General features: G+C 41.7%; 1 protein-coding gene across 1 annotated transcript; it reads right to left on the bottom strand.

Moving 5' to 3' along the window:
• Window positions 1-23,619: 23,619 nt before the first annotated feature.
• Window positions 23,620-24,202, bottom strand: LOC128710923 (myoglobin-like). Its single transcript, XM_053805787.1, has 2 exons — window positions 24,099-24,202; window positions 23,620-24,028 (listed from the first exon to the last, which is right to left on the bottom strand). Exons 1-2 carry the CDS (start codon window positions 24,200-24,202, stop codon window positions 23,620-23,622), a joined length of 513 nt encoding a protein of 170 aa, XP_053661762.1.
• Between the last annotated feature and the right edge of the window lie 209 nt (window positions 24,203-24,411).

The following is a 24,411-nucleotide window of genomic DNA, read 5'->3' as shown; positions in this document are numbered from 1 at the left end:
CACGTATACACATTACGTTGGTGTACGTGGTATGATAAAAATATGACAAACGTTGACAATGTTTGACTTGATTCAGAGTGTGCATCAGGGATGTCAAACCTATGTGAACGGAGAATTAAAACAAATAGTGTTCCGCATACAATGGAAACACAAATTTGAATTTTTTTAATGTTTAAAATAACAACATTACATATAAATCAATAGAAGTTAAATAAATTTCTCAAATTAATATTTCCACCACTTTCAAAAGGCACATTTGGGGTGTTTCTGAATACTTTTCACCATTTGGGGACATAGCCGTTACTAACTTGATAGCAAATTTTAAATATTTGTTCGAAACATAATTCATTTTTGAATGTTTAAAGAGTTTTCGAATTTCGAATGACTTTTTCATGAAACTCTTTCGGAAAATACTAAAATACGATCGTTTAGCATAATATGCTATGCTTATATGGCATATGCTTTCCAACTTATGGCTCAACTCATCCTCAACCCCAGTAGAACTCAACATTAGGATGTTGGCATTTTTTTGTTGGCAATTTTGGCAATTTTGTTGAGTTACAAACCTCGTTTGAGTTTGACATCTCTGTTGTCCACTGGTACACACACTCGAAGAAACGTGCCCTCTTTACACCATCATATTTGGACGTGTGCTGACTGAGGAGACGATGAAAACATCCATAAACAACTTATCCACGCGTCGGACATCAAATAATCGAGACGAAAGTGCGCTGGAACCGATGCAAAAGCATAAAACTCTTCATGGAGAAACGGCCACATTCTAAATGGGAATGTTAAAAGGGCACACAAATGCAAACCGGTTGGGGGAGGGAAAGGAGGAAAACACGCTTCACACAGTTTGCGCTCGGAGAAGGGGCAGGCCATACGGGTGAGGCACAATTTGTTTACTTTCATCATGGTTATTGTTATTTTTACGGCCATGTTCCACCATACGTACGGCACTCTCGGTGTGATGTGTGTACGTGAAGCGCGATGTAACGTAAACATTATCGATGAGCAATGTCGAAGCCAATGGTGAGGGTGTACGTACGTAGCGTGGCTTCCAAAAAAAACCTTGCGGTATGAGCAAGAACAGAGACGAAAAAAAATACAAAATTGCAACCAACAACCTTGAAGGGGATGCTACTCTTGGCGTGATGAAGATGAAAGAAACGTGTGGTAAGGCAGTGGATGGCAGTCGAGGAGTTTGGCGTCGGCAAATCGGAGCTCGTCTACGTGATCGACGGAAGTGCATGAATTTTTTAGCACACACGATACCGTACGATCTGCGGTGGTATTAGTATCGCGTATGCATGGGTACGTCTTCATCATCGATGGGATTTTCCACCGGCAGGCGCAAAGAAAAATGGAAGCTGTGTTTCACTCATTTTTCTAATCTCGTTTCCTGAATCGTGAGTGAATGTGTTGGCAACGATCGGCGACCGGTGATGATGGAAATCGATTACGGGTGATCAATCAGCGAAAGAGCGGCACGGGCCGGTTGCAGGAGAATGTAGAAGAACAAATTAAAATAAACAGTTAATCCACCGGCTCGGTCGCGAACACGTAAGTCTGCCAAGGTGGTAACAGTTTTATGCCATGGCAAGTTTTAATAACGTATACAGAGCGTTGTAAATGATGAATCGCATAAGGAAAACAGGTTGTATGGATGAGAAGAAAAATAAACCCTACGGGGGTAAAGTAGTTTGCTTGTATAGCGAAGAGGCGATGAAAGGTCGAACGCACTGCGAGTTTGCTGTTCTATTGTTGCCATGAGACAGATTATTTTGAGTTTAACAATAAAAAGAGTGGCACAGTTACTTTGCGGAAATCGTTTAAATTGTGTGTAAATTAATTATTTGGTCAAAGTAACTTCTAAAGCTAGATGGAGACGCCTGGTAGCTTTCGATTTTGCATAAATTTGTATTTAATTTTAAGATTGTTATTGGATGCTGGGTCAAGCGATCGCACAATGAAAATCTAAACAAATCGAATGTCTTATTATATACGCAGCATTCAAAGCCTTACAATTATTTTTTAAAGTCACTTTGTTATGTGTGTATGTGTTAACAATGACGTTGTTTAATGTTAAAGAATATTTATGTTTTAAGTCTTATATACTTCATAATATAAGGTTGACCGTGAGGCTTTCAAAGATTAAATTTGTTGTGAATGGGAGGGCTAAGTAACAGTTTAGTATTCAAATCAGCATTAAGAAAAATATGCAAAATATGCATACTTTGAGGCGCTGTGCGCTCAAATGCCCAAAATTACGCTGCAATAGATTCGAGATATAAAAACAGCCATTTTAAACTTACCAATTATCAAAATCCTTCTTAAGTTTGTGACTCTCCTAAATTAAAGTTGTTGACATCTTAAAGAGCAGCTACGAAGAATAATGCACTGGAATGGAATGCGGATTGTAAGACGTTTAAAGCTTAGAAGTCAACAATGAACAATGCATTAGCCATGCTTACATACATTCAAAAGCCAACCCTTTTCTCACATCGATCGATACTTTCATTAGCAGCTCATTGTTTCGACGCTATACCATTCTCCACATCCTATTAGACACAATTAAAGCCAACTGCCGTCTATAGAACCCGCAGCGGTACAACCGCATCGACATCGGATGATTTCGTTTCCTATACCGTTGGGATCGAACCGTTCGAACGTCATCACGTCTGGCTAGCAAACGCCATTCCGGATGTGTGCATGCGAACGCAGCAGGGAAAGCTTTCTACGATAGTACGCTTTGCTCTTCAGACCACCCTTCAGGATGCTCGTGGGCTACCATTGATGAAGGCACTAGAATGGTTTTGCATGTTGAGCTTCTACCATTGACGTGTCGCCATGAAGACGTGATGCCTACCGTTGAGAAGGAGCCGCCTAACCGCAACAGTCAAAACTCTCCTTTTGGCGCTACTCCAGCCAATCGGATGAAGCGAAATCGTGTGGCGTACGAGCCGGAGATGAATGGAATCGGGATCGGTACACACATACACGAAAAACGTGCCGCGGGAGTGGTGTTTGACACACGCAAAGGTTTCAGCAAAGAAGTTCCATTGTCAGGTTGGCGCTATTATGTCGTACTCTCGCTTTCAAGGGTTCAGCGTCGCCTTCAATTGGCCGTAGGCCGTGGTTACTTGTGCTGCGTTCACTTCCGTTTGCTTTGCGGAGAAAATGGCAAAGCAAAAAAAAAAGCTCTAGCGGGAAAGCGGGAAGTGAAAGGGCTCAAAAATAAATTCTTCATCCCTGTCTCATTCGTTGCCCGGTGGGGTGCTTTTCAGAAGGCTCTTATGTCTTTCACCGATGAAGTTGCGTTTCCTTCCCACGTCCGCTTTCCACCGTGATGACAGCTTCCGCTCGACCGCACGTAATAAACGCCACACATAATTGATTCCTTCTTGACTTTCGTGTGTAGGTGTGATCTGTCATATTGTTCCATTGCGTACAGGGGGGACTCACGGTACCGGGAACTGACAGCAACGGACGCCATTTTTAAACGGTAGTAAAATGTCAAAAGAAAAAAAAAGTCAGTAGATGCATGATACGATTTGTCCGAAGTCAATGGTTGCTTCGGTTGAACGCACGCCTGAAGGTTTTATAGCCGACCGCTTACTGGGTTTCACTAACTTTTCCAATTTAAAACTCTACCTTACTGCGGTGTTCGGATTGTTTTGTTGCTGTCGGTGAAGTTACTCCGAGTGCTTTATCCGGTGGTCAGAGCTTTGGGTTTTGGGCTTTCCATGGATGATGGAAAAAAATCCTCACACACCCAGAACAATCTCTTCCCGGTGAAGTCAGCCGGAAGTGGCTTTGCTCTCATTTTGCTGCCCTAGGCTGAGCAGAATGGAAGGCTTTTCTGTTGCCCGGTGGTTGTAGCTCGTTTCACCGGATGGTGTGCTTCCACCCGTTGTGCTGTCATCTTCATCGTCTAGCTTAGCCCCCGAGTGATGGGATGTAATGGTTTTCCACCAGGTAGATGGCGGATGGCGGATGTTTCCTGCTTTCCCAGGTCACAGTCAGTTGAGAAACGGGACATTAAAGCGGCTTTTTACAATCTCGTGCTTTAAAATGGCGATACGCCATGGGACTGCCGTTATTTACCGGTGAGCCGTCTTTGTCGTTTTGACAGCTTCAATGGGTGCTGCTATTTTTTCCGCCGCACCTTAAAACTCCCCTGTTAGTAGCAGGTTATGATTTATTCTTAACGAATGGAAGAGAGAGAGAGGGAGAAACCACAAATGTTTCACTTGAATATGAGCAAGCGAAAGCCGGATAAAGTGACGCGTTAATGGGCAAAACAACGTGGTAGAAGTGGACTTATGTAAGGATAAAAAAAAACATCAACCGAAGGACGATCGAAATCGGTGGGATAAAAATTTCCTTTTTCTTCGACCATACCACACAATTGGTCCCTTGGGGGGTTTTTTCCTTGGGAGCGAAGGCGGGGTTGATTCTGCGAGACGTGGCGCTTTTATGGTTGCCGTTTGCGTGAGATCGCGGATTTGCTTTATTGTGGTCTATGGTCAGTGCGGTTTTCCGTCCCTTTATTCCCCTTGATCTGCCAGCAGTTCAAGGTGGGAAAGCTTTGTAGTATAACAACAAACAACTAGATATAAAAAAAGCTGTTCGGTTGCCTTTTTTGTTTTGCAATGAGTCTTTTTTCCAAAATTCTTGGGGGAGATGGATGGATGGTGCAAATTGCTTCCACAGCCCAGCACGAAGGGCAAGAGCTTTCACTGAAAGTATAGAAATCATTTTCGCATAGCCCTCGGATGTTTTATGTTTGCAACACTCCGCATTGAAAAAAATCCCCCCTGGTGGAGCTGATTTCCTCAGTAACGCTTAATTGGGAGCTAACTTTACCTACGGCTCGGATATTTCAACCGACTTTAGTGAGTTCCATTCAGAAGTGCCGAATTGGATCCATTTTTTGTGGGAGAATAGCAAAGCAAGACGTTAGACGACACCCAAATAAACTAAGCATAATATTTAAGGCCGTTTTAACAATTTAATGGACGTTAGGAACCTTTTGGGGTGTGAATATTATCCCTCGGAATGTACAGCCGACCTAATGTGACCATTCATCAGATAGCAGACGACCTTCCGAATGAAGAAACTATTTACCAACTGCTCTAGTGTCCCATAAAAAAGAAGGACCGGCTTTCACTTCTCCGAAATGGAATATTAATTCACTTAGTCGATCAACACAAGGGCATGTAAAGATAATATGAACTACACAAACAATCGGCTATTTACAAGACAATAAAATCCTAAAGTAGGATATTTGTGTAAAGTTTCCCAGACGTATTATGGCCAAACATGCACACACACACCCACACACACTGGATTGAAACCATTTTGTCCCAATTTGATGGGTCACTGAAGCGTAAAATAAATTTTCCATGGACTTTCACTTCAAGGCCACGAGCGAACTAGCTTCCCGGGGCCACGGTATATGGAATCACTTTACGTCCCGATTTATCTGGAGCGATATAAATCGGGGGATAAAACAAAAGAACACATCTCATCCGCTCATGTTTTTTTTCCCACAAAATGGATGCCTAAGGGTAGGAAAAAGCCATACCGAACAAATGATTTTCCATCCGCCACGTATCCACGAGGGTCGTACGGCAATGGATATTGGGCCCGTTGCACACAGGATTGCTTTTTACAGCGCATGTAAAACATTCCGCACTGTCCACACTGGTTGGGACAGGTTGTGGTGGTGTGGTCCGGGCTGTTTATTTGTCTATAAATTAAGTCGAGTAGGTTTGTTTTTACCTATTTCCGAGAAAGAGAGAGAGAGATTACTTCGGTCTCGTTTTATGTTATCATGGTTTTTACCGAGCATAATATCTGATGCTGGGCCGTGTGATCATCTGCCCGTTACAGTGTCGAACGACATTCGAGCAGGATGTAAAGAAGCGAAAAACAACAACAACGGAAACAGTGTGGTACTAGAATATGTATAAATAGAATAATGTTACAATTTTTCAACCTTACCCAGACCTTCCGTTCCCCTCTCTCACTAATGTAAGCGGTTTGTGTGATCATGGAGGCGATAAGCGGATGTAAGTTCTTGGGAACCGGAAGGTCTTTTCATTTCTTGCCTTCAGCTGATCCAGCTTGAAGTCTTTCAGTGACGGCATACATTTTAGTATCGCAAGTCGCCAGCCGTTGAGTGTTGGACGGTGGGTGAGGCATTTACGAGGCAATAAATGTTTGTATCACGGGATCGGTACGAGGAGATCCATGCATTATCTGGAAGTTGGTGTGGGTGGTGTTTCTGGGGAAGGGTGATGAAAAATGTTATAAAGATTAGTTACATCGTCAGGTGCAATTTGATACCGATTGGAAGCAGGTGTATATAGGCTTTGCCGAGATCGATCGTATCGGCCGAATGTCAATTGGTTGGAGTGTGTATATCACTTTTGGTTAGGCATTGTCAAGATTGGTGTACCTTGCGTCGTACGGAGACGGCGTGTTTCTTAGATAACATCCTCATTGGTTTCGATGTCATTAAGTTTAGTGAGATGCAGTAAAACATGTACTAACAGGGAGCGAAAGATCCAATGAATGTGGTGGTGGATGGTGAACAATATCCATTAAATTTTCTACCATTTTCTCTCCATCCTCATCCAATGGAGAGTAGTTTAATAGGATACCTCACGGAAAGATATGGAACGTCCTCTTTTTTGATGGCTATTCAATTGATAGCTTCTAAACCGCATGTTCCGGTGAAACATTCAGATCCCCAAGACAGCTGCTTCGAGACGCTGTACGAACGTACGGCTTCGCCCATTTGAAGTACGAGCGGAAAGAAGGTCACAAAGTGATTTCATAAATTTAATATTCGATTACAATATTAATTAACACATTCCTGTGGCTCGTGTTGATTGTGTTGTGTAGCTGTAGTAACGCTGGCTCTATCCCCGACCCAGTTCATTCCACCTTCATTGGAAGGGCAAATTTCTTATCAGGGCGTGGTATTGGCGATGCTTGGTGTACGAGATCTTGCAGCAAGCAAGAGATCTTATTGCTAGAACTCGGCGTTGGCGAGATTCGATGATGATGGTGGTGTTAATGATAATTTTCAATTTTCCACCCGATGGAAGCTTAACTAACAGCTTCGCATCCATGGTTGATTTTCGGATCGAACGATGATTTTAACATTGGGGGGAAAAACTTTAATGAGTTCACGGCAGCAATGTTGCCAACGGATGGTGAAAGTTTCTGGAGTGGTGCTTTCGTGCTTGGTTCTTTGGCTGTTTTTTTCTTTTCGGGGGCACGCGTGCTGTAACATTTTTTCATTGAAGCAAAAATTCGACGTTCGCTGGCGTTGTTTGTGAGTGCGGATTCGTTCCATTACCTTCGCAATGGTAAAAGTTCCAATTTTTGGCAAACTGAATCCCGGGTAAGTGGATAAGAAAGCAGTGGATAAGTGAAGTGAACGCTGGCGATGAATGGTGGTCGTACGTTAGTTAACATGAAAGCTGAAAAGGTCAGGGTTGAGCAACCTGTCAGCTGTATTGTCGTTTTCATCGGGTGTGAAAAATATTGTAGAGTTAAGTAAAACTATGTTAGCAAATGTTAACAAATGTTGAGCTAGTTTACTTCTTCTAAACATGGTGAATAGCGCCATCTATCGGTAGTGAAACTATTTAAATTTTATATATTAAAAGTTATACATCTTCTTACTCAAACTCAAGAAATTCCTCAAGAACAGAGAAATCTGAACAGAAATTTCCGAAACAAAAGAAGTTTACCTGATTCTGATTCAAGTGATTCTGGCTCCTAGTAGTACAACTTCAGGTGTTGTAAATTGTTTTCATTATACGAATAGAAACTTAAAAATGGGATCATAAAAAAGTTAAATAACCAAAAAAAACAAAGGATGATACAAAGTTCTTCGCGCTTCTCTTGGCGAAGACTTAGTTCGTGACAGAAAAAAAACCACTGAAAACTTGTAATAAGTTCCCATAACGAGTTACTTCGCAAAGGCAAAGCGGTAGCAAAATCAGTGCACCAATTGAGAAATCGACTGGTTCGAAATTTCTTTAGCAAAATTTGGCGTGGCTTCGGGAGCGTGCGCCGAAAGGAAGAGACAACCGATAGAAGACACCATAAACATGCATAATTTAAACCTATGGCCATTATGAGCCAGCCACTCGATATCCGGCAGTGGTTGGATGGTGGTGGAAGACACAAAAGACACGAACCATTGAAGCTCATTTCCCGGTGGCATAATTTTAGTCTTCCGTGGCACGTCCGACTCTGTCTAGGGATATAGTGGTTTACCGCCCAAGAAGGTTTACCCACATCCATGCAGCAAGCAGAGCGTACCTGTAAAACCGTAAAGTTAGGGCTGGTTTTCGTGAGCTACCGATACACCGAGGGTGCCTGCGGCACGGGAGGTTTCCCCCCGGGGGAGTTTCGGACCACGCGCCGGAACTGGCTAACCTCCTGAAGGTCGCCATCGTATGGTTTATAGCAGACAGCTTTCCTTTTACGAACCTATGTAACCTGAATAACAAATTATTCGGATGCTTGGTCGTGCGCGGTGAGCGTGAGTGAGTGCGGAGTTTGCATTTTGTTTCGCAACTCCCCAGACGGACAGGAGAAACCCCCGGGTGGAATTATGCATGCCATCGGGTTTTCGGGAGCTTTTACAGGATTAGTCGTGTAATTAGAAGCGAAGCATCCTTGAACCGATGGTCAAGTGAGGTGGAAGCGGGAAAAACGTGGCGGACACAAAATGGGACCATTGGGCCAAGGTAGAGGTTTGAACAGGTTGAAAGTTTTCACTTCCGAGCGGATTGCTGAAAGGAAATAGTTGGTTTGAGAAGCCGGAAGCCAAAATCGAGCGGAAATTCGTGTGGATTGGGAGGTGTTTTTTTGGAGGGGATACAATTTCCGGATTATCGATGTAAAACCGGGTGCTTTGCTGCCCTCAATACAAGAGTGCACAACAAGGTGCTGCCAACAACTAAAGATGATGATAGTTTGAAACACTGAAAGGAGCCGAACAAATATTTGGTAGGCATGGCGTCCGATCGCTTATGAATGACAATAATGCGCACGGTTGTTGAATTCCAAACTTGCATGCGCTACTGGATATCCGACAAACATTTGCGTTGCAATAGTTTCCACCCGATAAATCATTACCAACTTCAATCGCAACCGCATATTTAAACAGATTGGTTTGCAGAATAATGCAACCGAGTGGGTTGCAATATTTGCAACGCAGATCTAAAGCTGATCAGCGAACCGGCTGTTTTCCCGCATATACATCCGCGGCAATAATTACCGGCATATGCGGCATACGGACGGATCGCTTTTATCCTCAATAATACTTCGCACCATAATGCACGGCCTGCTGGATGATTAATTTATCATCCGGCCCATTCACCGTCGGCAGATTTTGCTTTGAAGGGAACAAAACAAAAAAGATGGCGCGCGGTGCCGCCATGTACCTTGCGATGTAAGTCAATGCGGGGCGGCGGATGTAATATTTTTAGAACTCTGAGTTTACTCCGGTTTTCAGACGGGAACGGTTGTTTTCTTTCAGTGCGCTGCATAGCTCAAACCCGAGAGTTACATCCGTGTCTTCAAAGTCAAGTTCGGTGCTACGTGCTGTTTTGGAGATGAAGTAATGTATTATTTTTTAATGAGCTTAATGTCGACAGCAAGCGAAAACCATTGCAAACGGTTGTTAAAAAAAAAAAACATCAACAAACAAACAACAGAACAGGTCTACCGAAAGTGTCAAAAGTCAGCACAAACATTATGACGGGTCGTGTTTTTGACGGCATAAACTGTCAACTAAAAAATTCAACTTTTCCCGGAAATTGGTTTCCGATGGAGGTTGGGATGGAAAAAGGAAGTTAGGAAAGGAAGCCACTTAACAATGTACAAAATGTCCACAAGTGTCAGTGACCCTTTTCTGGCGCAGTATCGCTACATTAGTGTGGCGGGATTTATCTTTATTGTAACAACTTACTTGGAATACTCGTCGCCGGTAGCCAGCAGTAACTTTCGGGCGAATGCATATAAAGAAAAACGTTATCATCGAAGCAATTGTTAAACATTTTTTAGCTGCTCAACTTGGTCACAAAGAAACCACCATTACCAGCAGCGAGCACCGTGCGGGTAGACGCGGCTTAAAAGCGGCCCACCGAGACCGAGCTAATGATGATGGGTGGTACGTTGTGTTTTAGCTAACGTCACTCACCGGACCAATTTGTGGACGCAGATAAACGATACGAAACTTGCAGACGACTTGTGCACGGTGATTCGTGGCTGAAAAGGATGGAAAAGCACAACAACCTGGTATAAGATAATCTGGTTTGCTTTGTACTGCAACGCTAACGCACCATCATCATCTGCGGGGTGGCCCTGATTGGCCATTACGGTCGTAGAACCAAAGCTTAACAAGCGCCGGTTTCTGGGAGGTTGACGTGCTTTGCGTAGGTTTTGATAAGATTGTTGGCACACGTCCTTAACAGGCCTAATAAACGCTCGAAAACTTGTTTTTCATGATGAAAGGCTACAAATTTGACGAGAATTTGTAATAAAAGTTAGGTGAGGGATGGGGAACGAACCCAACGCTGTATTGTGCTGGCTAACCAGTGAGCGGTATATGAACTTTGATTGGAGCTATAATTTAACTGAGGGGATTTTGTAAAAAATGGCATGAAAATTCATTATTTTGACAGTATTTTAAGGACAATATTGTGAAATATTGCTACATGGCTTGCAAGAATTGAGCCGTGTATCCTTAGTAGGAATGACTAGGAATGACTATGGGTAAACAAAGTCAAAATAATCCAGAAATGGCAGGCCTTGAGGTTGTTGTGCCTGTAATGAAAAAGATACAAATCTGAACGACGAATGGTTCTGGTTTTATAATCTGAGGTTATTTTGCAAAGCCTCAATTTCCATATTCGCATGGAGGCTATAAAAAATTCTGGGAACGAGAATCTTTGGATGAGGTGGGATCATGTATGTATGTTATATTAGGAGCTGTTCATCATTACGTACAAATAATTGTCATTTCTTTTATTGTTACATTTCAGTATCTTTTAGCTCTCAATTTTTCCTAGATGATGAGAGATCCGAGATGATGTAAACTATTTTGAGAGCAGTTGTATCTATTCATGAATATTTTGAACACAATTGTGAGGTATGAAGTCGTGGATTCTTCAGCTTGAAAGACATACAGGGCTATCATAGTTGACTTGCTTGAAAATTAACTCTTGTAATTCTGCCAATTTATTTGATCGTGATAACCGGTAAATACGATCTGCAATCAGCGGAAAAAGACATTTTAGAATGCGAAAAGTATGAAGAGCTTGAGATAGCCGTGTCATGCATAATCATATGAAAACTCAGGCTAGAGACAAGTATGTTCCTCAGGCGAAGAAGGAATAATACTGTTCGTTGGTTTGTTGGCATGATCGTCTTAACTGTCCAATGAAAGACATTTTAAAAAAAGGATATAAAGATGCCAGTGCCAGATTCTACGCTGCAATGACAACAATGTTTCCTATCTGGAACTACAGACTCTCTCAGTAAAATAAATTGATGTTCTATGTGCCGTCAATGTTGAAGTTATTTTAATCAACTTTTGTAACTTAACTACTTACACGGTCCTTAAATAAATATCAGAATTTCTTGGTTTTACATACAAAAGTTTCCCGATAAATGTAAGTTCATACTTTTATCCATTTTTATTTCAAAACACTGATGGCATACTTTTTCACTTTAGCACTGCAGTGTGGCTGTATTGACGTTTGTTTCAATGCGATTAGCGAGCTAGTCAAACGAGTCAAAAAAGCATCAACAATCAAATGCAGCCCACTTTTTGTGCGATCCAAAACAGGCAAGATGATATCTTTAGCCTTAAAGTAATCTCTTTTTTTGGGGGGCGATTTTGTATCATCTGGTGGTAGAAACAATATATCAAACAAATGTTACACACCAACAAGAAGAAGTCAGCTGATAATGCGTGATGGAGAGAGAGAGTGTAGATGAATGGGGCAACATTAGTTAAACAAAGACAAAAATGGTCACGTAGAAAAACGAAAACAATACCAACATTTGCTCACACAAAGGAACGCTAACGAGCGGCAAAACGGTAGAAAAGTGTTGTGAAGCTGGAACGATTTTTGTGCACATTATTTTGCCATTGCTGTTTGGGGAGCCATATTTGAAGCGCTGAAGTTTGGAGTGTAGGTATCGGGGGAATACGAAGCCAGTGCGTACCATTCCATTGTTCTAATTGTTGTGTTGTTGTTTTCCTTCGTTTCTGTTCATAATGTGTGTCCTTTTCTGTGTCTTTTTCGTTTCAGCTCATCCCTAACACTCGATGGAACATGGGACTTGCTCGGAGAGGATTGGCTTGGGGCGCGTGTGAAAATAGAAACGATGTGTCACGTGGGTAAAAACCTTTCATTACGGTCTGGCCAAGCGTCCGGATGAATGTTCTTTTGTCGGGTTCTGCTACGGCAGGAGCATACGCTTTCGCCCGGAAGAGCATCAACAAAGTGTGATTCGTATTAAATTTTAGCTTCCAGAAACACGCCAAGCAGCAATGAATTGTTCGTCAGCTTCTCGAAATGTTTCGCTTATCGCTGACGACAGATTCATTATCATGGTGATGAAAAATGAATATCCAATGAGAAGAATGTGCCGTTCTTATCATATGCGGCACGAACAAAACGCATAAAAATACGACAAAGAGCGATCGGGGGTGAACAAGAAAGCGTGAAAACCATTCAGAAATAACGCTGAAAATGAGTTTATGATTGAATAATGGGTGGTGGGATGTTGGGTCAGTTTTCTGCCGGGATAACAAATGGGAAATGGAGGAAAACCATGAAAAGAATTTTTTCTAAATTTTTCTCCAAATTAGATTTACTGTCCACAGGGGCTTCCAAGCTCAGTGAAAATGAAACAAAGTGTTTGGTGGATGTTGAAAATCAGATGTTGAGATGAGAGAAAGTTGATCATTTGACCTTCCGCGTCGATTTGAAAAGGTAAAAAGCAAGCGTGAAACGGTGGTACATCAAAGAAAGTGACAGTTTTAAGAGCAAATCAAAAATCTCATTTCCTGAGTAGATTAATTTAGACAAGTGCTTTCGTAAATCTTTTTTTCGTAGGAGAAGGGGAAATTTGTGTGATTATCTTAATGAGGTTTATCAACATCGTTATTGGTATCATTAGGAAATCAAGAAGAGACGATCTTTTATGTACCATACCTTTCAATGATTTGCTATAAAGTAATTACTTCAAATCGCTTTAATCAGATATTACGTTACAGAGATTTTATTTTAATGTCTGGCAATAACGCTGCCCAAAAAATTAAGAGCAACATCGATGCATATTTGTTCGTTTCATAGCGGTATTAAAGAAAAATTAGATTCTGCTTTCAAACCAACATTTGTGAGCTGCTTTTAACTTCATGGAAATAAGTGAGAGCATATCCCACAAAGTTTTAATTCCATGAATTATAACTTCCTAAACGAAATTTCGATCAATTTTTCTTGGTTTTATTACACCTGAAAGTATGCAATAGCTGTATAAAGTTAGACATATTAGTTGTTTTCACACATCAAAAGTCCTACCTTTGCCTACCTTTAGATGTAAAACCGTTGACAGGAAAAAAATTTGAGTTAACGAGAAAAGTTTATCAAAGATAATGAAGCCAGTTAACTCAAATCAATTGTGTTTGCATCATATTGATATCACTACGATTAAGCAAATAAAAGAATGTGTGTTTTAAAAGTGCAACACATTCCTTTTTCCATTGTGTGAGGTGAACAAATTGGTTTTATTATAGCTTCTCAGCTGCTTTTCTTTTCGCTTGTTTATTGTTATCAGCTCACAAATCCATGTCATTATAAGGTGTCATATTAATATGTTTGATTTTTTACATCGATGCCATTCTACCTAAGAGAGTCAAAAACAGAGCTGAATGTAGAACAAAAAAGAAACCCTCAAAAATGGTTTCATCTGTGCGTTAACGAGTTCACCTGGATCGAAAGCTTTCTAACGTATCATACACAACGACGTCTAATCCCTGTCTCTTTGGGCAAAAATTTCGAGTATCCCTTTTACATACAGTAAGAAGATTAACCCCAATCAGCTTACGAATTGCTTGCGGCGTTGGCTGTAAAGCACCCCGGAGCAGACAGAAGTTCAAGGGCATATAATCCTTGCGCCAAAAAATCACGCTCACTTCAAATCTTCGGCAGATGTGTGTTGACTTGGGAATACTAGTCGCGAAAAATGTAAATGTTACTTCGCACACAAATCACACCGCTGAACCAAAATGTATCCTTCAACGTGGTTAATCCGATTCTTACAACGCGTGTACGTGGCGATGGCAGAAGGTTACGCACAGGGTTGGTGTTTAGATTGAAAAGTTCCACACCTGAAATCGCTCGTTGCAGGTTGTTAGCAGAGAGTGAGATTTGTTTGGACGTATTCCAGTAGTGTTGTATGTGTGTGTCTGTGTGTGTCAGTGTACGGATGTGTGAGGGAGCTTCACAAGTATAAATCCAATCGTTAGAAAGGTGGATACAGCGAGCTGTCAGCTGACGCGTGGATGCTGTTTTTCGTGTGCTGAAAACGTGTCACAGCAGGCGCACTACTGGAGGCGATACGGCGCCAGTCTCGGTCCATAGCGGCACGCCGTGGACGTAAGGTTAAGGTAAGTGTTTCATGGACGTTCGTCCGAGTATCTTCGCAAGCGTTCCGGGTTAGTTACCATTTTACAATCCGCACCGTAAAGCTTCATTTGACACTTTACTTTCCATGGAGAAAGGAGTGTTAAGCATGGGAATCCGGGTAGCTTACAGCGTCCGACGGGTGTGTACTGGTAGTAATTCAATTGTTAACACGCTGGGGACATCCGTCGTGTTGTACCGAGCGCACCTGTCGGTACGGGCACATACAGGTACCGGGCATCGTTTCAACGACATCGAACATTATTGCAGAAAAGTCAGGGATGCATTCCGGCGGGACAGTGACAGTGGCAGCGTGTGGTTGAATGTTTGCCGTGAAGATGCCGTTGTGCCCGGTGGCATTTTACAGCTTGCTCTGTTCGTACCGAGTTGTATCCTTCCAGGGAGTTGTAGCAATAATGGACGCAGGGCACTCAATGGTCGATGCAGAAACATGTGCTCACAAGGGGCGCCCGACAAAGCGGTCCCCTTATTCTTCTCGCTGCTCATTGTGTTGGTGAGCATTCGCAACAACATTCTCGGCACTTGTAAGCACACAAAGCAAACTTACTCCCCCCAGGGACATTGTGCATTGGATCACAGGAAGGGATCAATTTTGACAGGTCGAGAAAGCTCGAAGGGAAATGTCAATCCTCTCCATACGGCGGTTTTGCACCGAGCAGACCAGGTAGTACAGACACCCAGCAGCGAAATGGAACAACTGATGTGTTGTTTCCCTATCGCTCTTGTACTCGTGGCGTAGTATTTCCCCTGGAGCTCACTATTGAGCGTAGAGCAACCATTGACTAGATGTGCACGCAAGTGTGAACCTTGTGGCAATGCTTAAGTGTTTAAACTCGAATAATACCTGCCAGCTTTGACGGTGTCCGCCCATGCTCCTTGGAAACCTTCTACCACCACTCGATGTTGGCATGTTCGGTACCAACGGTAACAACCCGTGCACCCGTATGCGTTTGGGACGTTTGAAGGTGCAACATCCCACAGGGGTACTTTACCGGCGAGTGTGCTTGCAAGTGTTATGTAATGAATTGCATTTTGAAAGCGTTTCCCACTTGCATCAGGACTGGAAAAGGTTCTTCCTTTTTTCCGCTAAATGTAAAGATACTGTTGATGGGTTTGATAATAAGAAGAAGCATCCTTGTGCAAGCTGCTGGAGCTTTCAGACCACTCCATTTTGGTTGGCTCACGGATGCAAGATGCTCGTGCTGGAAAGTTCGTTAAGCGTGTTTTTGTGCGGGATGGCTTTTTTTTTTTGAGAACTTTTGGTGCTCTCCAAATCGCTCGGCTTCAGCCAGTTTGGATGTGACCGTGGAACAATGTGATGCGAATTAGAAGCGAGTCAAAACTGGGGCTCAAGCTGTGGCATTTGCAGCACATGTTCGCTAGGGTTAGAACATGATGGATGGGAGGATTATAATTGAAAATTTGTACTTACAGCATGAGAAAAGCATCAGAGCGCAAGGGACGCGTGTGCCAAGTGATGGCACTAAACTAATTCCATCTCAGATGCTAGTGAAGTGTAATTAGTGTTTGGGTTGCGTTACTTAATCTCCCCTGCGAATGGGATTTTAGTTCGGTCGGGTTCCAATTGATGACCTTCAGAAACTGGAGAGCTTAAGTGTGGTTTATCATCAGCTTAACATTCAATGGTATAATGTTAGTAGGTTAAGTAACAGGTACATCAACGTTTGTAGCTGATTAATTACATGTCCTGTGTGTTATGAATTCATTGATCTTTCTTCTGATTAGCTATGTCAAGTTGCATGAAACAAATTATGAACACCTGGTGATTGATTTGTATTAGTAGTGATTTGCTAAGCAGATAACTGTCTTTACACTACGAAAGTTTTGTAAACGTTTAGTTAGCTAATGGTTGCGTGATGATGATTTGCATACCGGAGTTACATATTCATCATCGATTGAATATCCAGATTTTTAAGTTAGTAGGTGATTTAGAACTATCCTGGCCAGGACCTATACATGATCTATCCCGTAAAATAAATCTCGTTAGAAAATTGTTGGCTTGAATTTATATACCCATAGCTCCTTTGGATATTTAGTCTTCTCAAAGAAACATTTTGCTTGAGTTTTTTGGTTTATACGCCTGAAAGTATGCAATAAATTTCTCATTCATCGGTTTTTACGTAATACTTGAAAAAAAAAAAATCCGATTTAATATAAATCGGTGAAACCTTTTTTTCAGGAAGGCCAAATCCTAGCACCCCATCGTAGGTCAAATAAAAATACAATTTACAATGCCTACCTTCAGGCGCTTTGGTACCCTAAAAGTTTCGCATGCTTCACTCTAATCGAGAAATTTAACATATTTTTGTCTCCATACATAAAAAAACATTAACAGCAATACGGCCTGGCCGTTCTTATTGAATAAAAAAAAAAAAAAAAAAAAAACATTAACGTTAATCATACAAAATTGAACAACGAACTCGCGCATCTAACAGCAGGCAACCCATTACGACGATGAATTAAGGAGAAAAAACAAATATGCAATGGACGCTCTTTTCCGATCGTCATGGCAACACAGCTCGCTGCTTAGTTTTCCAGCCACCCGACGCCAACGGGGTCGAACGTGACACACCAAACAACGGCAACAACATGTCCGCAAACGAATAAAGCCATCGTGGACAAAGTAGCATTCCATCAGTGGCGCAAACGCTTCGCGACAGTCTGTGACAGCTCTATTTCGCATTCCGAGCAGCCGTATCGCAAACTTGTCAGGAGCAGTGTATTTTTTTCGTAATCTGTTTGCTGAAGTGCATGCCCACAATTGTTCAAATGCTGTCGTACCAGTTGGTTCGATGCATTTTTCTGCGCGAAAAACCTTTTTTTTTGTTGGTAGATAATATGCACCGTTTTCTTTGGTGCCGATTTCGAACAATTTCATTCACGTTTTTCATCTGGTGTTTTTTAAAAGGAAAAAGAATGAAGACGTGTACGAGACGCATAAAACATCGTGCCCGTGATCGTGGGTTCATGTCCGTGTAAGAGAGTAGCCGAGTCTGACTTGTCTGTCGTTAGCAGGCCACCAAGCCAAGGTGTGTGTGAGAGAGAGTACATTTGAGACAACAAAGAACCATTGCATTTCCATTCAATAGAATATGTGTCTTGCAGCGCGTCCACCCATCGCAAATGTAAGTAAACGATCTAGGACAAGTTATCATTGTCTCGTACGGCATTTTCCACTTGCTCTCTTTCCCGCAAAATGTATGACGAAAGCTGGAAAATTCAATTAATATTAGCGTCTGGCCGTAGATTATCCTGAACTGGTTCGGCACCTTCAAATCCATTCGTGTGCAACACTGCGCGGCAAAGATTACAGCCAAGAGCTTATCGGCTGTGGAAAGAACTTTCACATCGCTTCGCATTCTCATGCTAAATCGTGTGCTACGGTTTCGTGGCCGAGATTCGGAGGGAAAATGAAGCGATAAAACATTATGAGGATGGAATTAGATTTTTTCCCGAAGTCATTTTCCCGGGCGTGGGCAATGGTGGTGAGACGCGCACGAGAATGAGATTTGATTTTGGTTCGCTTTGCTGGTGTTCTGTGGCGATTAGAGGATGTAGATTTCGTTTCGATTCTAAGCGTGGGTGCGTCATTGCCTTCGTATACGTGTGCAAGAAGTACAATGATTAGCGGCGAAGCATTAACTGACCGTTGCGTACTGTTTTTATTCCATTCTGGGATCTCATTGACTACAGCACTGGTTGGATAGGGGAGGGTGCTGTCTTATCGTTCGTTTATCTGGCTAAAATACGGAACAGAAAGACTAGTATCAGCTTAAGGTGTATGGCGTTGGGCATTGCCTGAATGGAAGTCATTTTCTGTTCAGACTATGCTGGAAAGCTTCTAGCAGAAGACTCTCTTTCAGCGGAATTAACGAACTTCTACAATCTGTTCGAGGGCACGTGCTAAATCCAAAACGAATGGAACCAAATTACCATATCCTTCCGTTCTCTGTCCTCTGTCTGTTCCTCAGGCACCGTTAGCTGTCATTACAACAATTAAGATTTACGATGTCGAATTCACGCACCGGACACAGACGCATCGGCATTGGGCGGTGCCCATTTGCACTGATATTAAACCGTTCATGTGTTGGTGCGTTTGTGATATTTTTAACATCTCCATTGAAATTATGCTACGTTTCGTTCGTGTTTTTGTTTTCACTTCCGATGCAAAATGGTGCCCGACAGAAAACGGAACGCTCAAATTGGAAATAAGATTAATTATCTTGTTTGCGCACTTTTCCGGATTGGCGTTTGGGGACTTACGGGGTTCGTGTGTGTTTTTTTTTTTTTTGTTTTTTTAATCTAAAAAGTGTGTGTGGGTTGACTGAGGGGTGTGGGTTTTTGGGGAAACGGTCGTACATAAATGTTGCGTTACGAACAGCGTTACGAGCCAGCACGGTTGATTATCAATCCGTAGGCTGATTACGCGTTTTAGATAGTAAAGTGCCTTCCGGGGTAGGTAGGTGGGTTGCGGAGAGAAACGATTTTGAAGTACAAAAAGCAATAAATAAAAGTGACCCTTGGGTAGATTTTCTCCAATGAGGTACGATGGTTTCCCGATCGGGAAATTCCTATTACTGCAGGGTGAATTGATTGACGTGTGGGATCTAATAGGAAATTTGTTTGGCACAATTTGAAGAGAAAATAGCTTTTTGACGTGAAATAATGGCCTATAAATGAATTTATTTGTAAAAGTTTAATTAAATATGCTGATAAGATATTTGAGTATATATAATATGTACAATATTAATTTAGGATTGTAACAGCATTAACAACAAATTCATTGAAAAAGAATAAATGCTGTCTATTCTGGCATTATAAAATAATTTAAAGTTAAACAAAAATCCTAATACGAGAAATATAGCAGATGTTATAAAGGAAAATATCTGATTAATTCAGAAATAGTTAATGCTCTAAACACAATCATCAAATTAGTTATTAGCATTAGTTATCATTAGCATGAAAACAATTTATCAACAATTCGTTTCATGAGTGGTTCGAAGCTAGAAAATATCATGTTCTAAATGCATTTTTACCCGTCGCTTGGAATGAATAGAATGAAGCAAACATAGTAATTGAGTATTTAAAAAATACTATGAAAAATAATAATATCTAACTCTTTTTCCTATATTTTAGACGTATTGCTAGTAGTTTTCTTTAATTACATTTAGTTATTAACGCCTTCATACGCCTACATTTATGCAATTCCAATGTAAAAGAAACCTATTTTGATAAAGTTGAGTGAAAATTTGGTATATGTTTTAATTTTTGTACTTTCTATCCTTGAAACAGTACTTATTTATCTATATATCATCGTATTAAGCTTCAGAAAATTCTAATTTCTAATTAAGAGAAATTTTATCCACTCTACTCTTGTGTTGTATTCAATTTTCCCTAAAATTTTCTTGTTTTCCTCAAAATTTCTTTCTTTCTATGGCTTCCCATTTCACTTTTCATTTATGTCTAAATATCTCACGATTTCTTTTATGTTCTCTTAGAGCGTGTCTGTATTTCACAGACAAAACGAGAAAAAAACACTCTCCAAAAAAGCGTTCCAATATCATTCTACAAAGCCTCTAGACAAATTTATAGCTCATTGAGTTCGGCCCAATGCAAAGCCGCAGCTGTAAAAGTAACCATAACAACCATCTAGCGCGCTTATGCTACCGGTATGCAAGAGGCTTACCATTCGTGCCAGTTCGGGGAAGTTATTTGGATGGGAATTTCTCTATCTTCCATCTCGTACATGCCGATCCCACGCCGCTTGAAACGTGCAGAAATTTAAAGCTTCGAAGGCAAATTTCGGCAAGGCGTTCGAGCGTTAACGAACTTTATCAAACCGACCCACCGACCGCCGGGCATGATGAGTAAAGACATCTCGCGTGTACCCGGTCCGAATGGAGCAGCAGCACACCATGCAGGCGAAAGTTCGTGGGCCAATTGTGTGCTTTGCGTACCGGAGCCTGGAAAACGAACCGATCTGCTGGAAGGGTTTTTGTTTGCATAAGTAATTAAGCGCCATTGAAAGTGACAGAAAATGAAGGCGGAAGCCCATCTTCAAGCCAGTTTCAAAATCAGTCTGGTGTCGCGTTCCTTCCCCAGGGAACCACGATGCAAAGATGTCACGGGAATGATGCGTTTTTATGCTAAGTTGCACAACCACAGCATGGCGGTGGATGTGTCATGCGGAAAATTATGTTAAATTTTATCTCATTTTTTGTCGCCTGGTTAAAAGAAAAAGTAGACAACACAAAAAAGGGATTATTTCTATCGCATAGTGTCGCCGTTGGTGTAATAGTTTTTTTTGTGTATATGTGACACAAAGAGCAAAGTGGTAGGAAAAACATAAACTTTTGTCATCCACCCTTTTAAAGTGACCAACAACGACAATCCAACGTCATGATTGCCCACTTGCTGAGGTTGTTTTTTTTTTTCCTGTGGCCAAAACCTATCCTCTTGATGAGTGTGGTCGTGAAGAACGGTTAGATTGAGTGTAAAAAAGCTGGCGGGAAGAAACTTTTCCTCACCAAGCGTTGTTGAACGAGGTCGGGAGTGTGAATGGATGGTTTTCCGGTTTTAAGTTTTTACACCTCGCTTGCAGTGAAGTTTTGTCTCGAGGCGTTCGCTTCACTAGGGAGTGGTTGAAGAAAGCGGTGACATATTCTGCCCAAGACAACTTACGATGACACAAGCGGTTTCGAGAAGTTTTATCGGACTTTTGGTTGGGTTTGGTGAAAATGTTGACGTAAGAGATTCAAATTTTCGTGGGAAATTTTCACTCACTCGATATGCTTGGAGTGAGGGGTGTTGTTGTTGGCAGGGATAATTTTGTTAGGATAGGTTGTTTTAGTTAGCCTAACTTTTGCAAAGTTTGTTGGCCAGAAAGTATTAATTAATCTTGTATACGGAATGTTGTTGAGGAGTTGTAACAATTGAACGATTAGATTGACGCGTTGTTGATGATGAAAAAAGACAGAAATGAATGAACTTTGACGATTCGTGTAATTAATTAAAACAAAGCTTTCGATGTAAGAGCATAATCTTCTTTTTAAATAGATCCTTACTTCAATATAATGTGTTTGCTGCTGTTGCAAGTGTATGAAACAATGTCATATTTTTTATCTTTGCAGTATTAAAACAACCGAATCAATCTAAACTCTCATACCAATGTGATTTACCTCTGTGAATTCAGCAACTATATACCAATCTAGCTACAATTAATTTATTGATGTCGGATGATGTTCAAAACCGCACCACTTAAGCCTGTCGAAAGCACAATTCCATTTCGAAAGTGGAATTTCCGCGAAATCTGCCATTACCAACGTGATAACGCGCGTCCACTAATTGAAATTCCAATCACTTCCGAATTGCCACCACCTAAACCACAGCAATTCAGCACAAAAACGTGTTTGGCAAAGTTCATTAACCCACGCACGGTGTCATCTAGTGAAGCGATCACACATAAAACCGCTCACAAACACTTATGTTGTACACGGCACACACACACACACACACACTTACATACTCATACGTGTGATGTGTAACGCAGCTTCCTGTGAAATCGAATCTCCGCCAGGGCGCAGGAAATCGGTATTCGTTCGGGAAAATGCGAACGCTCTGATAAATTGCTTTTCAGACCACGCAAAGACCCCAATTAAGGCATAAATCATCGTTCAGCGCATCAAATATCGTCAAGCAATCGCACAAGAAGACACAAGAAAAAAAAAGGAAAAGGAAAGAAAATCAGGAACGAGTGTAAATCTGTAGACGTTGTAACGGAGGAGAGAAGCAGACATTTTTCTTCCATCGCACAAAAGTTTCCCTGCAGGAAATCCTTTTCCTGCTTTTTTTTGTTTCGTTCTTGTTACGACAACTTGTTTCCCTTCTCATTATTAGTTTGTTTTCTTGCCATTCCTTTGGGTGAGGTAATACTTTGCAGTGGGTCAGTTCAACATACCACAACCGGGTGGAACCACTGAGTGAGCGCTTGTTTCTAACTTTAATTGGGTCTGGTGAAGCAGTTCATCTGGAATGTTTTCTTCCCTTCCGTTGGAATTATGGAATGTTGCAATCTTTCACATTGTTCTACTGGGACGCTTCTTAGGAATCGTTTTCTTTTTTGTTGGCCATTTCTTTTCCTTTGTGCTTATACATAGCCACATCTAGATTGTAATTCAATGATGTTGATGTGAAAAAAAAAGAATTTTTGATACTTTAAGTTTTAATAGCTTTTTCGGTTAATGCAGATAAAAAAAAGTCTATGCAAAAGGATAAAAACCAAAATGAAGTAATTTTGTTCGACTATTTGCATAACTTTAGGCAACATTTTCTCGATTTCACAAAATATACGCCTGAAAGTATGCATAATTGAGCATTTGATGACTTTAGATTGTTTCCACACCTTGCTAAAGCCTTCCGTACCACATGGCGTTGGCAGTCTTTTCTTTCCTCGATCGATTTTATTTTCCGCGAAACAAGTGTTTGATAAGGGCGGTTCATATTTTAATTTTCATCGTGCACGAAGAATTACAATCTGCCCAGGGCGCTAAATTGGCTCGTTTGCATTTTGAAGCGGATTCACCGAAATCGGCTTTCCCAGATTTCATCTTCCGCATCGTCAATCTTAGGCACGGCGATACTTGCTCGGGAAGCTAATGAATTCTCATCGTTCGTGGAATTGCGAAGTCACTGCTATTGTTGGGAGCATCTGAAAAGATGAATTGGCACGGAATCTAACTATTGGCCCTCGAGGGCGTGTAAGCGATTGTGCCGAATGGTAAAATTTTCTCAAGAACTCAAGAAAAAGTTTAGTTTATTACCGGAATGGACGGTATCTACGCTACGGTGTATATTCAGGCTGCGTAACGTTTGCATCATTTACGTCACCATCGACGCCCGGTGTTGCAGGAAACCTGCTAGCGATAGTTGCGAACAGCTTCCGGAAGGCATCGGGCAACGAATCGGCCACTTGACGTCCGAGCACCTGGGCAACATAGTCAAGCAAAACTTCCCCGATGATTAGAATGTCCTTGGAGTAGACGTTACGCTGCTCGTGCAGGCGCGTAATCTTTTTCAGCGTCTCATGAAACAGGGCCGGATCCTTGAGACCGTACTCGATGAGCGATCCGAACGCTTTGATGACGTGTATCGATTGCGCGTAAAGGGATTTATTGTCGACGAGCGATTGGGCGGTCGGATCGTCGGTGAAATCAAAGTACGAAACGTAGTGTGGATACTTGTGAAACAATCTGCTGGAGAGGGTTTATGATAATGATTTGCTTAATGGGTAAAATTAAAATCCCGTTCCGATAAACTTACAGCAACAGCATGTTTCGCCCATGCACGTCCAAATCCTTGCGAATCAAGCCCCACGCACTGAAGAGGGTAATTTTCTCCGAGGCGGACAGTCCGGTGGAATCCATCGCTATCGTTATGTCCGCAAGTCATCGTCTGCTAGAATGTTGAGATGTTTTCATTCGAAGAAGCTACTTTTGACATGAACACTGACAGCTCGGCGAGGCGCCGCCTACTGAGATGTGGAAAATAAAGCAAACATGAGGCAAATATCCCTAAAGTAGTCGGCGGATTCGATAAGCACACCTTTGTTGATGTGACGGCTCAATTTGTTAGC

This window comes from Anopheles marshallii, chromosome 3, assembly GCF_943734725.1.
Source record: "Anopheles marshallii chromosome 3, idAnoMarsDA_429_01, whole genome shotgun sequence".
NCBI classification, from domain to species: Eukaryota; Metazoa; Arthropoda; class Insecta; order Diptera; family Culicidae; genus Anopheles; species Anopheles marshallii.
Note: the sequence above shows the minus strand (reverse complement) of the source record. Positions and strands in the feature narration are given on the sequence as shown.

Coding starts and splice junctions, on each gene's coding strand:
- LOC128710923 (XM_053805787.1), bottom strand. CDS start 24,202: ATGGATTCCACCGGACTGTCCGCCTCGGAGAAAATTACCCTCTTCAGT. Junction 24,029..24,098: donor GGGCGAAACATGCTGTTGCT/GTAAGTTTATCG, acceptor CCTCTCCAGCAG/ATTGTTTCACAAGTATCCAC.